The 16,187-nt window shown below is 40.8% G+C and overlaps 1 protein-coding gene across 2 annotated transcripts in view; it reads left to right on the forward strand.

The window, feature by feature from the left end:
• Positions 1-16,187, forward strand: part of Tcs4 (Threonyl-carbamoyl synthesis 4) — a 92,692-nt gene that overhangs the window by 48,331 nt on the left and 28,174 nt on the right. For both annotated transcript variants that reach the window (XM_067149283.2, XM_067149284.2), the window contains exon 6: positions 13,995-14,143. In XM_067149283.2, the coding sequence (XP_067005384.1) occupies positions 13,995-14,143 (149 nt within the window). The remainder of the gene's footprint in view (positions 1-13,994; positions 14,144-16,187) is intronic.

Consider the following 16,187-nt stretch of genomic DNA (forward strand, 5'->3'; position numbering starts at 1 on the left):
AGGAAGTTTGGTGTGGTATCCCATCATGTTATATGTGCAGAGCGGGCTAGGCTCACTGGCGCGTCAACTGGATGTTCACTCCAAAATGGATATGCGTGCAACGATCAGATTTCTGTGGGCTAAACGGCTCAGTTGCATGGACATTCATCATGAAATCACTGCTGGATATGATGAGTGTGCAATTTCTCGCCCAGGTATTGTAAAACGGTGTAAGCAGTTTGATGCCGGACACACGGATCTCACGGACAAATATCGCGAAGGCAGGCCCGCAACGTCCAGTACTGTTGCAAATGTTGACCGTGTGGATGAGATCATTAGAGAGAATCGGTGCATAACACGGCAGGAAATTGCCAGCGTGCTGAACATTTCGTATGGCAATGTGCTTTCCATTGTTCATCAGCACCTTTGATTTCGTAAACTGTGTTAAAGATGGGTCCCATGTCTGCTCACCAATTTTCACAAGGGACAACGTTTCCAATCATCACTGGCATTTTTGCAATGGTATTCTGTGGAGGGCAACGAGTTTCAGTGGTGAATCATCACAGGGAATGAAACGTGGGTCCACCATTTCACCCCCGAATCAAAGAAGGCATCGATGGAATGAGTCCACTTCACATCACCACCACGAAAGAAGGTCAAGCTCCGACCTTCAGCAGGAAAGGTAATGGCGACAGTTTTCTTTGACATGGAGGGTGTAGTGCACATGGAATTTATGTTGAAAGGCACGACAGTCTACTCGGCTTTGTATTGTCAAACGTTGAATTGGTTGCATAAGGCAATTAAAGAAAAGTGGTTGGGAAAATTGAGCGCCGGTGTGATTTTGTTGCACGGCCCGCCAAATGTGTGAACTGCTGCAGTGATTCGAGTGGGAGGTATGACAACATCCTCCATACCATCCAGACTTAGCATCATGCGATTATCATGTGTTCGATAAGCTGAAAAAGGATCTCAGTAGACGACGATTCCGAAATGATGAGGAGGTGAAAGCAGCTGTCTCCAGGGGGTTACATAGTGCTGGAGATGATTTCTACGCATCCAGTTGGTTGACCATGCCGAGAAATGTTTATAGTCTCTTGGGGACTATGTGGACAAATGAACTTACATTGTATGTTGTCATAGCCGTGTTGCCTATGTGTAGGTAGTTTCATAAATGGCCATAACTGGGAAGTGTAACTTACTTTTTGATTCGCCCTCATATGGCATCTCTCCAGCTCAGAATATACCACTTACTCGAGCAGTTTGCCTCCTTACTCCCAAGTCTTCCCAGCCCGAAGCTTGCAACATTTTCATAATACTGTAATGTGATGGCGGGGCAGTGGATAAATAATAATTGACTGGTAGCTTCTATTCTAAGATTTATAAATGAACTGCAATAATCACACACAGGCACACAATTACACTAGTTAGTGTTCAAACCCTCTGTGTTCTCATTGTTCACACTAGTAATTCAGTCTAATACTTACGGATTAAAACAATTGAACTACACAGTTCACATACACATGCACTGAACACTATTTTTGTACTGTAGGGTAGTTCACAAATAAATTCGCTGAACAACTTTAACGGCCATACACTCAACAGTTTATGCACACACAACACTGTCACACAAGTCTTTTCGTGGCACAGAGTTCGGACTCGCACACAACACTTCAGTGCTCCGAAGCACTCACTCCTTCGTGCTATCCTCACAAAACTGAACCATTGCGATCGCTGCACTGCTCCTCTCAACCGCCGACTTACTAAGCTCACACTGAACTGGCCGGTGTTCGTCCGTCGCCTTTATATAAGGAGGTTGGTTTCACTAGCGTAAGTTATTTCTGGCTGTGTAACTGTTTTATAAACATTGACCGAATTTTTAGGAGAAATTTCTGAACCATTTGAAATCAAACAGGAGTCTGACAAGGGAATGGATTATCTCCCTTACTGTTTAATTTTCTGCTGGAAAAAGTGATTAGGATATGGCAAAATGAAACTAATGGTATAAATATTGGTAGATGTCTCCATAACAATATTTACCTTAATTGGCTAGCATTTGCTGATGACATTGCTAACCTATCCAACAACAGACAGGAAGCAATCCAGTCTGTAGAAAAACTCTATGAAATAACAGCTAAAACAGGAAAAGACAAAGTATATGGAAGGGACTAGATCAGGTTTCAACACAAATTAAATATCGCACAATTAGACAAATTTAAGTATCTAGGTAAAATTATTGAACCAGCAGGGTTAAATCAGCAAGCTAACAAAGAAAGAACTGCAAAATTTCAAAGAGCATACAAAATTACTTGGGACAAATACAATATCAAAAAATGCAAAATGATGGCCTTAAAACACATTAATTAAAACAGAAGCACTTTATACATCTGAAACTATTACCGTATTTACTCGTGTATTAGATCCCCCCTGGCTTTTCGAGACGAAGAAAATTAAAAAAATTAATCTCGCCTATAAGACCCCCCCAACGTAATTCATCAGAGAACGATGGCGATTCCACTTCGAAGTGGGTACATGTCTTATTGCAGCTCTGATGACATCGCACAAATTTGTGAATAGTTTCGTCTGTACGACCTACGCAATGAAAAACGCGTCGAATCCATGCGGTACATCTGTGTTTCATAATTAAGAAATGTCCACCTCTGTAGCGTACGTCTACTGCAGCTCTGATGACGTCGCAGAAATAGATGAATGAGGCTAGCTTCATGTCCAACCCGCATTGCAAGCATGCATCAGTCATGCTATATGTCTTTGTTTTGTAGTTAATAATGTCCGCCAGCATAATGGCTAGCACAATTAGTTGCTGTTTACGGGGGTCTGACTTCGATTCCCGGTTTCGTATTGCCAGAGATTTACGAAAGGCAGGAAGGCTGATATGCAGTGAAAGTGGTACCTGTAACTCCCCTTCACTAGGCGTGTGTCTAAAAAGAGCTGTATCACCTCGGGATGAGGAAACGAGTTTACTTTAGGTGAGAAATATTCGCGGTTGTTGCTATTTATACAGCAGGCGAGATCATTAACAAAGTTGTCGTTTAATATCTCGTAAATCGGGCCGTTATAGGTATATATTTGGAGAGAAGTAAGTTTAAAACGTGATAAAAACTATCCAATTCAAACGATCGTTTTACTTGCCAACATACCTAACAAATAATAATAATTTTATGTCCTGACATACTTTAAACGATTTTCGGAGACACCAAACAAAACACACTAGGGTATGTGTTAATAAAAAAAGAGACAACAAACGTACAAAATTAAACATCATGATAATAAAACTCATTACCGCCACACCTGTAGATATCCATAAATGCGGTATATTTTCCTGATATTTATTTTTATTTTTTCCGTCGCACTTTTGGCACTATCAGAGCGATAATATACCTAACCTAAACACGCCGGTAGCAAGGCAGGGAAGTTGGCGGCGCAAGGCGATAATTCAAATGAAAGCAGTGATCAGGTTTACTGTGTGGTAGGCCTACTGCTGAACTGACAGAGACAAATGACTGGCCATTAAGTTCTTTTGTATCAATATTTAATTATATGATAACACGATACCCCTATCCCTTTCTTCTACGGGATCGAGTATGAAGTGAGACGAATCTTCGTAGCGAGTTTTTTCGGCCGTATGCCCTTCCTGCCATCAACCTCACCAGAGGAATTAATGAGATGTATCGAATGACGTGATACGAGTACTAACTAAAACGGACTTTTATACGTACCGTAGGCCTAAAATTCGTGTTCACCATTTTTTATCTTTTTACGTTTAGAAACACTGCCTTCCGACGAAAATAGCCAGTATAACTTAAATACATTCTAAGTTTGTTAAATAATAGTATAGAATGTTTACACGTACAATTTATAGCTCTTTGTAACCTAGAAGTCATACGTTCGCTGCACAAAATTTTGAGGTTATCGCATAGTGGACCCCCCTTTATTATTTTTGGCTGTAAAAGTGGGGAAAAAAGGGGTCTAATACGCGAGTAAATACGGTATTATTGGTGGCAAATCTCAAGTAAAGATCGAAAAACAAGGTAGGAAAATCCTCAGAAAAATCATAGGATCCAAATGCAAAAATGGAGTTTGGATGAAAAAGAAATCACATGAAATCTATCAAGTTACAGAAAAAAATCACAGATACCATCAGGAAACAGCAGTTACAATTTTATGGTCACTTATATAGAATGGATAATAACACACTCACAAAGAAAATTTTAAACTTAGCCTTATCAAAGAAAAATCACAATAATTGGCTAAAATAAATTGGTGAAGACCTAAATAACATTGGCATTAATGAAGAAACCATTCAAGACAGAATAGAATTGAGAACCTTAATTCACAAACACATATTTTCTGTAAGGCCCACCCAACCAAATACAGGATGGACTAAATAACGTAAAAAGAAACACAGCAAGAGAATCAAGAGGATGAAGAGATATTCTGCCGCCGCCGCCACCACCACCACCACTGAAGTTCTTTCGATTGACATCATTAACATTTCGACCGAGACCGTATAAGAGTGAGAACTGTATTTGCTTGTTTAGATTTGGGTCGCCATTTGGTTAATGTGTGACATTGGAGATCCTAATGGCGGAGTAAGGAACGAGAAACAAAACACGATAGTATTGCCAACTGCTGCATACGTCATGGAATATTGCAAAGCTCCGCATATTTGCTTAATTAAGTGGTGTTTTTAAAGGCTGTGCATCAATGAGATCATAAGTGGAAGTGCTGCTCTTCAGTACGTGGTATTATCTCTCTTTGAAGAGCTAAAGAGCCATCCCTTTTCTGTCAAGGTAAATAAGTAATTTATACTCCTTTAAATGATTTAAGGTTATGTCCTCAAAGAGGAAAGAGGGTAGAGGTATTGATCGTAGCAATGTCAAATTCAGAGAGGTTGAAATAGATGTAGAAAACCAAGACCTGTCACAAGCGGGAGAGCTTAGCGGTGTGAAGCTGGCGGTGACCATAGGTACTATGTCGGATGAGGAGCTGGACGTAACCATGGAACTACAGAGTACGAAGACTATGCAACGCCCTCAAACAATACAAGAAAATGACAAGCGTCATTGGGACGTGCGCATACAAGATAAACAGTAAACAACATCATAAAGGCAAAAATGGAAGAGTGCAGAACTTAACCCAAAAGAAATAAGATTAGAGGATGGGATCATTAGGAATTGCGACAGACATCACCCAAATAACACCAACATAAAATTTTAGAGTAAATTATTCTTAAAAGAAAATTCAGTTTTACATATATTTAAAATATATATAAAAAATCATTAGACCCCAATTAACGTAATGAACTTGAGAAAATAAAATTATATTCTTTTGGCATCCTTGAAAATAAATCAGATAACCAATCTAGATATAAATAAAATTAATATTATTTAAAATAAGTCTCTTCCTTTGTAAAATAAAATTCTGGTGCACCAGTCAGCTAACTAAATAAATTACTATTAAGTGTTCGTGAACAAAGATAAAATATTAATAAAATTTATAACAAATTATTTAATAGAGGGCTTCCGACACATCCTAGTGGAAGGATCATTCCCCACAAACACACATAACGTAAACCAAACAATGCATGAAAATAAAGGGACTTTTACACTACAACCGACCAATATGAAAACACATATCGTACAGTAGTTAAAATAAAATCACACTAATACATTATAAATAAAATCACTCCCCATAGTGGATGTTAGTAATTAGTAACAACACGACCTGAAATGCACAATTTAATGAGGCGGAACCCACATAACAAGATAGAAAAACACACGATCTTGCCTCAATACCGCAAAACAAAATATCATAATAATTACAGTGGCCCACAACAGCGGATGCTAATGCCTACAAGACAATAAAGACAAATGACAGTTGCGTAACTGCCACACGGCGATAAGATAAGATAAGCAACAATACAGAGAAGAGTAGATAAGCCCCAAGCAACAATCACTCCACACTAGGGGTGCCCAAAACCCTCAATTAAATCTTCAAACTTATACATTGTTAATGAATCTCATCGTTGTAATAAATGTAGGAATCCTAATATATTTGGGCAATAATAAAATAAAACCACCCGCAGAAATGCAAGAAATATACAATCCTATTTTCTAGTCATACGTATGAATCAAATAAGAATCAATGAAAAATCCAACTAATAATAATAATGAAAATAATGATGCCCTTTAAAAGAAATGGGTGGTGTTCAGTGCAATCGCAGTAGTTAGGTCGTAACACGAGTAACGGGAGGCGGAATCACGATCTGAATCACAAAACAATAGTATGGGAATAAAATATCAGAGAGAACAGACGATAGTGTACACCACAATAAACACGGCAATATGAAGATGCAATTTATCAAAAGAAACAGCACACGAATCAAATAATACTCGAAAACACACGTAGATACACCAGAAACAAGAATAAACAAAGGGAATCACAAAATTTAGAAAAGGCAGGAACGAATTTTGACTTTTACCTAGAGCAAACACTGAACTTCGCCGTTACGCATCACACACTTCAAATATGAACTCCATCACCAAGCCGTAGCTTAACTGCCCTTACAATAAGCAATAAACACTTATAGAATACAGAAAACTACACCAAAACGATATATACACAGTAATAAGACCTAAAGGCGAACCTTTGTGGTGATCAGTAATGCCCAGGTAACATCCTCGTGCTATAACCAACTACCACGGCACTTCACAAATAAGAATTTTAAAGAATGACTTACATACTAAAAACGAATATACTTAAATACTGTACAACATCATTTAGACATCCTCGTTAGGCGAGGTGTACTCTCCTTTATCACCCGATTCCTACAGCTTCCATTACAATTATTTTAGTTACAGCGTAGCCGTTAAACATGGCTTAGCTTCCAGTCACGAGCGCGTCCAGTCACAAGCGAGTCCAACAGCTTAAAAGCGCCTTTCACACATTGTCACTAGGCGCGACACAGTCTCAACCCCGCTACACGCTCTGGTGGAGACCGCCGAACCACCAAGATAAGTTGCTAGCCACTCTCACAGATGGCGTAGGAATCCATGTATCGTTCCACTACATATTAATAGCTCGTAGAAGCATTACCAAGCAATAAACAGTGTTCCGAAAAGTCACAATTGCCACGTTTAGACAGAAAACATGCCCGATATTCCAACAGTTCATAGCGCTCATGCTTTCAAATAACCAAGTCTACCAGACTCAAGGTTTTAGTCTTCCATAGAGTAGAATAACAGTTCCATATGAACGGGAAAATCACGGCTCAGTACAGTACTTAGCCCGTGAACATAATGTCCGTAGAGGAATTAGTTAATTTACCAAAATACCAGTTCCGATGAGAGACACCATATAAATATATGTCGCGTAGACAGTAGATAGTTCACATATATATACATCACAGGTAGCGTATTTGTTAATAACGCTACAACTACAAACCAAAGAGTAGGATTAGAGGGGATGAGACTAGAAATTGAGAAGTTAGTCAAGTATAGTGAAGACTTATTGACATTAGATAAGATGACTCCTAATACCAAAGCGGAGATAAAGAAAGGTATTAAGGAAATGGGACAAATTGCAGAAATCATTCGTAGTCGTTCGTGGGAATGGGAACAATTTGATATGAATGAAGATCCAAAGGTTAGGAGTGATTTGGAACAGGGCTCTACCTTTAGTAAGAAAATAACCCGTGATGTTAGGACACCGGCGCAATTCAGTGACAGAATGCTAGATATAGAGGAGACACTCTTGGAAGCTACATGCTTTGAAGATTTTGCGAAGCTTTTGGATAAGGAATGGTCTGAGTGTGTTTATAGTAACACGCACGTCATCTCTGGAAATATTGGGAAATCGACTGATTGGGATATATCAATGGTTGTAAATCCCAAACATCTTACAGAGGAGGATGGAATTATGAGAAGCATGAAGAATATGCATTCAGAAATCTCTGACTTGCTGAACTCTAACCTGGAGGAAGGTAAGACGGAATTCCTGCACACTGTTACGCAAACCTACATGAGTCGAGGAGGAGAGCGGGAGAAGCTGCGATATGTGTATGTAATACCTTATTCATTTAATCAGGATGGAGTAAATGACCTGCAGAGCCTGTATTCATGTCTCACCCACTGGAGGGAGATAATTGAGACTCATGCAAGAAAGAAGGTGCTGATAACTATCCCGAATAGTCTTGACCAGAATTATACAAGGAAAATCTTGGAATGGATGTTTTGTAAGAGTGATATCGAAATAGGGTGCTTGGAGCCTGGTAAAACACAGATAAAATAGGCTGTTTCTGTGGGGTTAACATCGAAAAAGAAACCCTTAAATAATAATACTCAGGAAACAGTTATGTGCACAGCTGCTGGCAAAACGTATGCCGAATTGCTCAAAGCAGTAAAGGAAGGGGTAAACATCGAAAAAATTGGTTTAAAATAAAACGAATAAGAAAAACAGTAAAGGATGATCAAATACTTACTGTAGAAGGCAAAGGAAAGGCTGACGTATTACAACGTGAGATAATTAAAAATGTCAAGGAAGTAGAGGTTTCAACAAAGAGGAAAAATACAACAATTCTAGTGTACTGTATGGATCCGGATCTAAATGAAAATTATCTTAGAGCAGCACTCTCCTTAGAAGCTGCTGTTGAATAATCGCAGATCAATATTACGTGTAAGACCGGGGACGTTTGGAAATCTGAATGCTACCGTAATCATGCCAACGGAACCATCGAAAATACTGTTAAAGAAAAAGAAAATAAATGTAGGCTGGGCAACCTGTCTGGTGAAGGAAAGAGGTACAGTTGCAAGGTGTTTTAAATGTCTTGGATTTGGACATAAAGCGCCACAGTGCGACGTTAAGGATGACCGGTCTCGGAGCTGTCTAAATTGTGGAAAAGAAGGCCATTTGGCGAAGGATTGTGGGAACAATTCATTTTGCACCACGTGCCAAGTAGAAGGCCACCGCTCAGATCAAATGAAATGCCCTACTTACAGGAAGTTGATATTAGAGGCAAGGAAGTTGAATTTAAATGACCAATAATGGACATACTGCAGGCGTATCTCATGAGGAAACCCGACACTCATGACATTATGTATGCAACAGCCTTGGAAAGGAAAGTAGACTTAGTGCTTGTTAGCGAGCCAAACAGAAGGCGAGTAGCTGAAGGTGGTTGGTTCACGGACAAAAGATGTGATGTAGCTGCATATTTTTCAAATGATAAGTTGGAGGTGCTAAACATAAGGGCAGAAGAAGGATGTTTGTGTATTCAACTTCAGCAATGTCAGGTTTATTGTTGTTATATCTCTCCTAACATCCGTTTTGATATTTTCAAAACTGAGGTAGATGTAATAGTTCAGGACTGTATGGCGTCAGGTATTGAATCTATCATTCTGGGAGACCTAAATGTCAAGTCGCCTCTGTGGGAAGCACCAACTGCAGATCGTAGGGGAGAATATTGGGTGGAATGGATAACGACCCTAGACTTCGTGGTTCATAACATTGGAATCTTACCAACTTTTTCCAGAGGGAGCTCAAAGTCTTTCATAGACGTCACCTGCTCAACGCAGGGTATAGCATCAAGCATTGTTGACTGGGAGGTTATGGAAGATGAATTCCTCAGCAACCATCGTTTCATTTATTTTCAAGTTAAGGGATCGAAGAAGCTTAATGATATCATGAAAACGGTGTGGAATTATAACTGGGAAATTTTTAAAATTGCAATTGAATGGATGTTACAAACTGTAGATACAGCACAACATACTCTAAAAGATGCAACTGCTCTTCTTAAAAATGCTTGTAGGACCAGCTGACTAAGGGGATCAATAAAATATAAAACACATGTCCCTTACTTGTGGAACAATGAAATAGACATGCAAAGGAAAGACTGCAATTGTAAGAGACGAATCCTTACAAGATCTAGGAAAAGAATCAGCCAGGTCAACTTAATACAATTAGAAGATGACTATAAGGAATCAAAGTGGCAACTAATGAAGCTAATAAAGGATTCCAAGAGAAATCTCTGGCAAAAGCTATGTGAAGATCTGGACAGTGATACCTGGGGAGCAGGATATAAGATAATGACTGGTCGATTAATCAACAGGGTACCAGTTCAGCTCCCAGCTGATAGAAGGAAAGCCATAGCGATGGAGGTGTTTCCTTGTACTAATGACAGACTTGAAATGGAATCAGATTTTAGTGTTGCAGAACCGTTTACTGTGGTTGTCACAAGAGGTAGCATGCAATATGAAGACTAGTAAGGCACCAGGTGTAGATGGCATCCCACCAGAAGCAATCAAGTATGCAGTTGAGTTGGCACCTGGTTGGGTCTTATCAGTCTTCAGTGATTTATTGAAAAAGTGTGAATTCCCCGATGAGTGAAAAGTAGCCAAACTAGTGCTGTTATTGAAGGCAGAGAAACTATCATTAGATCCATCAGCGTACAGGCCACTTTGCTTATTAAACACCTTGAGCAAGCTTTACGAAGGATTGATTAAAACGAGACTGGAGAAAGAATTTGAACTACAGGGAAGACCGTCTTTGAACCAGTTTGGATTTAGAAAGGGCAGAACCACAACCCAAGCTATTGAGAGGGTGATTCAAATACAGGCCAAAAGCAGTGAGAAATTGGCTGCTTCGATAACGCTAGATGTCAAAAATGCTTTTAACACTGCTTCTTGGAGCATTATTTTGAGAGAACTTCGTAGGAAGAACATTTCTCGGTATCTACAACAAATAATTGCTAAGTACTTCAAAGGACGAAGAATACACCTTGATGATCTAGAAGACCTTGAAATGAGTGCTGGCGTTCCACAGGGATCTGTCCTAGGACCCACCTTGTGGAACATTCTATATGATGGCGTCCTACGCCTGCAGCTGAGAAAAGGGACAACATCTGTCGGTTATGCAGATGACCTTGCAATAGTGGTAATAGCAGAGAATGTAGAGGAACTGACCTTCTGAGTAAATGAATCACTGAGATGAGTTAACCTTTGGATGGTAAATAATAAATTGAGACTGGCTCCACACAAGACTGAGGCTGTAATTTTGAAAGGTTCCAGGAATTGGAAGAATGTCCGCTTATTAAATGATACAGTGATTATCCCAGGGAAGTCTGTACGATACCTTGGGGTTCTTATCGACGGGAATTGCACATTTGGTAAACATGTGAAGGCAGTAACTCAAAAGGCAGAGAAGATGGCATCGGCATTAGCTAGACTTATGCCTAACATCGGGGGACCAAGAACAGTTAAGAGACAGATTATGTGCTCTGCAGTATATTCCATTCTGCTTTATGCTGCACCTATCTGGCACAATGCACTCAGGAGGAAGATTCACCAGAGAGCTATGGAAAGAGTACAGAGGAAAATGCTGCTCAGAGTTACCTGTGCATATCAAACTGTTGCGACAGCAGCTTTACAAGTTGTAGCTGCCAGTATTCTCATTGACATCCTTGTGGACAAAAAAGCTAATACCCGACATAGGAGGCTGGCTTAAATGTAGGCATTGGCAGGTAGATTACTATCTGCAGATCCTGACAGGACATGGAAGATTTGGCGTATATGCCATGAAGATGGGAAAGATGCAGGGAGATGGTTGTTGGTACTGTTCTGAAAAGGATACAGTAGAACAGAAATTTTTCTGCTGTGTTCGATGGGAAGAAGAACAAAGGAAAGCCTGCCAACAACTTGGCCGACGACCCACGCCAGGGAATCTGGTTCAGATCATGTTGGAGAGCCCGCTTGCCTGGAACACAGTAAAGGCAATGGTGACATGCATTGTGGGGACAAAGGAGAAAGAAGAGAAAGGAAGAACTTAATAATATACATCACTCCATTCTGATGTCATGCCGCCAAGCAGTTCCAGAATGGGTTGAGTGAAGAGAGCAGGGGTTTTTAGTTGGTGGAAATCCAACTCCCACACAGAGTGGTGTCTTTAAAAGATTTTTCCCCTGCCACATGAACAAAAAAAGTACTACTACTACTACTACTACTACTACTACTACTACTACTACTACTACTACTACTATTACTACTACTACCCAACTTCAATGTCCCACTCCATTTGCCTGGGTGTGGTTAACAAGCCTCCTTCACTCCTTTCTGACCTTCCACTTTTCCTGCTCCATCACTTCCACCACATCCAATCCAGCTTCTCTAATGTCCTTCCAAATCTGTTCCATCTACTACTACTTCTTCTTTCTCTTTGCCGTGATCTCCTCATTTTATGGAGTCAGTTTTTCCTTCTTTAATCCTTTTTCTTCCATGTCTTCCTCTCCTGGGTTTGCTCCTTTTTCCCATCCTTTCTCTCTCAGACTGTCAGCTATTTTGTTCTTCCTCCTCAGCTTGAGTCTTCTTTTCCTCATCTTTCCAGCAACAGTTTTCACAATCACTCTTTCCCACATACTGTTCATCACTTCTCTCTATGGGGTCAAACCATCTCAGCCTATGTTACTGAATCATTTTGCTCATGGGTCCTACCTTTACTGCACCTCTGATGTAGTCATTTCTGACTTCTGATTTAACTGCTAATACAATTAAGAAAATAGAAATTGCAACACCATGAAGGCATTGGTAGTTTGTGTTGATTTTCAAGATATGGAATGATGCCATATAGGTATGTAAACGATCAAAGTTTCAGACCCATTGGATTGTTGCTACAAGTCTCCCCACGTGATTGGTCGCGGAGGAATCAACTCCAGTATACGGACTCTGGTGTAGCGTAGTTGACTTGCAGTCTGTTCAGTGAAGTGTTCCCCGTCAAACATGCCTCGACGACAGAGAAGAGCACGCTATCAACAACTGTCACCGTTTGAGAGGGCTCGGATAATTGGGCTGTGTGAGGCTGGATTATCGCTAAGGACTGTCACTGCACGTGTTGGCCGACAGGCATCTGCAGTACAACGTGTATGGCAGCAGTTGTCAAATGAAGGTATCCACACTCGTAGACCTGGCACAGGCCTAGCGCGACAGACAACTGTGAGAGAGGATCGCCGCATCATTCGGATGGCCCGGATGGAACCCCATGTAACAGCAGCGCAAATTTGAGCAGCTGTGGCACCCCATGTTACACAACAAACAGTTGGTAATCACCTGAGTGCAGCTGGCTTACAAGCCCGTGTCCCTGCAGAAGGTGTTCCATTGACCCCACAACAGCGACGTGTAAGGCTGGCCTGGTGTCGAGAAGATCGACGTGGGTCGACGAATGGCATAGGGTCGTCTTTAGTGATGAATCGCGCTTCTGTCTTGCCCGTAGTGATCGCCAGAATCGTGTGCGCTGACGTACCGGGGAGAGGGGCCGCCCAGATCATATTGTTGAGAGGCACACAGGGCCAACACCAAGCATTATGGTCTGGGGAGCTATTGGCTTTAATGTGAAATCACAATTAGTGCTTGTTGAGGGCACTATGACTGCTCGACAGTACGTTGATAGGGTACTCAATCCAGTGGTTGTCCCTATGATGGCGAACATTGCTAATGGGAAGTTTCAGAAGGACAATGCCCGGGTTCACACTGCACGCATCTCCAGAGAAGCTCTCCACGACATCACAACCTTAGAATGGCCCACCAGATCGCCGGACCTCAGTCCTCTTGAGCATGTGTGGGACATGATGGGTCGACAACTGGCCAAACATTCCTAGCCACCCACAACTCTGGAAAACTGACCCGTGCAGTGCAGCAAGCATGGGCCACAATTCCTCAGGAAGCTATCCAGGGCCTTATTGACTCCATGCCTCGATGAATTCATCAATGTAGTGCTGCTCGTGGTGGGCACATCCTGTATTGAATGTTGTCTAAACTTGCGTTCACAGGGACCTGAAAGTGTAATCATCGAATCACAACCAAACACTCGTGCATGTTCAATTGCAGCAATGTAGCGCCATTCCTTCTGGGTGTTGCAATTTCCATTTTCTTCAGTGTACCATTCAGTTTGCCATTTTATGGCTGTTGTGTTCAGAATTTAAATATGATTACTCAGTAAAGATTATTTGTTCCCAGAGATTGAAGGAGATGGCATAATACCTGGAGTGTTCGACTTGTGTGCCAGTTTCCAGCTGGCTGTGTCTGTCCATTTATGTCGCAGAGTACAGAGGGCTATGGACTACATAGAGCTGAAGAACCTGCTTCCTTCAGACAGCAAGCATTTGGTGAGTAGTACAAGTGCAACTATACTGCAGATTAAAGAATACTGATGTTAGGCTAGTCTTTTGGATTACCGGACGAGTTGGCCATGTGGTTAGGGGCGTGCGGCTGTGAGCTTGCATCCGGGAGATAGTGGGTTCGAATCCCACTGTTAGCAGCCCTGAAGATGGTTTTCCATGGTTTCCTGTTTTCACACAAGTCAAATGCTGGGGCTGTACCTTGATTAAGGCCACAGCCGCTTTCTTCCAACTCCCAGGCCTTTCCTATCCCATCGTCACCATAAGACCTATCTGTGTCGGTGTGACGTAAAGCCACCAAAAAAAAAAAAAAAAAAAAAAAAAAAAAAAAGGGCAGTCTTTTGGATTTATACTGTGTGAAACAGGACAAATTGCACGGAAACTTCACGTTTGCTCCCCTTCCTCAGAAGTGAAACTTGACCACAAATTATTGTTCTAATAATCCAAAACCAAGCTCGATAGCTGCAGTGCGGCCAGTATCCAGTATTCGGGAGATAGTAGGTTTGAACCCCACTGTCGGCAGCCCTGAAAATTTTTTTCCGTGTTTTCCCATTTTCACACCAGGCAAATGCTGGGGCTGTACCTTAATTCAGGCCATGGCCACTTCCTTCCGACTTCTAGCCCTTCCCTGTCCCATCGTCACCATAAGACATATCTGTATCGGTGCGACGTAAAGCAACTAGCAAAAAAAAAAAAGAAAATCCAAAAAGTATTGAATTCAATTGACTCTTCATCTGCATCTCAGTTCTATTCTCCTTAGTCTTTCTTAACCTACCTTTCGTTGCTCAAGATTTTGATTCTGTATTGTGAAGAGAGTTGGTTTAGTGATGTGCGGGAAAACTGATACAGTTCACTTAAAATCAGTCAAGATGTCACAGACATCATTTTAAAAAAATGTCATCTGTATAGGCAGCTATGTCTCATCTGTAGGCTTACCAAACATTCAGGATTAGCCCAGATAGTCGTGGATTTCTAGTGCTGTCCTAGGTAGGTGACGTCCAGGATTACAAAATGTCTTGGGGTCTGGGACTCGGGTCAGTATCAACATTATTCACTATCACAGGTGAGTGGGCTTTGCGGTTAGAGTCGCATAGCTGTGAGCTTACATTTAGGAGATGGTGGGTTTGAATCCCATCATTGGCAGCCCTGAAGATGGTTTTCTGTTGTTTCCCATTTTCACATGAGGCAAATGCTAGGTTTACATACAATAAGTTTCATATTCAGTTTCATATTGACATCAACTATAAAAAAACAAAGAATGCAATAGTCCACCTTTTTGATACAATGTATTGCCCAATATTTAGGATGAAACATGTACTACTACTGTAGTTTATATCCTGTGATTTACTTCCCTGGATATACATTGTATTGAAAAGGTGGACTATTGCATTCTTTGTATTTGCAAATGCTGGGTCTGTACCTTAATTAAAGCTATGGCTGCTAACTTCCGAATCCTAGCCCTTTCTTGTATAACGTTGATGTGTTAGTGCAGTGTTAGACCACTAATTTTTTTTGCTAGTGGTTTTACGTTGCACCAACACAGATAGGTCTTATGGCGATGATGGGATAGGAAAGGCCTAAGAGTTGAAAGGAGACGGCCGTGCCCTTAATTAAGATACCACCCCAGCATTTGCCTGGTGTGAAGAAAAAATTTTAGCCCTTCAGTAGTTCACTCTTCACAGTTAGTTATAGGCAAAGAACATTGATAACAGCAATTTTGTGCTGGTGTTGGTCGCACTGTACACATACAACTTTCTGTTTCATCAAGTGACTTTCATTTGCATAACTGAAAGCAAGTATACATGATAGTTTCCATCCATGCCATGTGATTTGTGTTATAAATCAGTTTGTTTTGCATGAAATTTGTGTCAAACTGTATTGATAATTCACAATGGAAAGAAAAAGTAACTGTGTATTCAGTAAAATATTGGAAGATGACTTGAAATTTTTAAAACCCTGTGACAGTACTAGTGCCTGCATGTAGTGTACAAAATGTAACGGAGTATTTTCTGTTACTTACAAAGGTAGATGA

Source organism: Anabrus simplex, chromosome 6 (assembly GCF_040414725.1).
Source record: "Anabrus simplex isolate iqAnaSimp1 chromosome 6, ASM4041472v1, whole genome shotgun sequence".
NCBI classification, from domain to species: domain Eukaryota; kingdom Metazoa; phylum Arthropoda; class Insecta; order Orthoptera; family Tettigoniidae; genus Anabrus; species Anabrus simplex.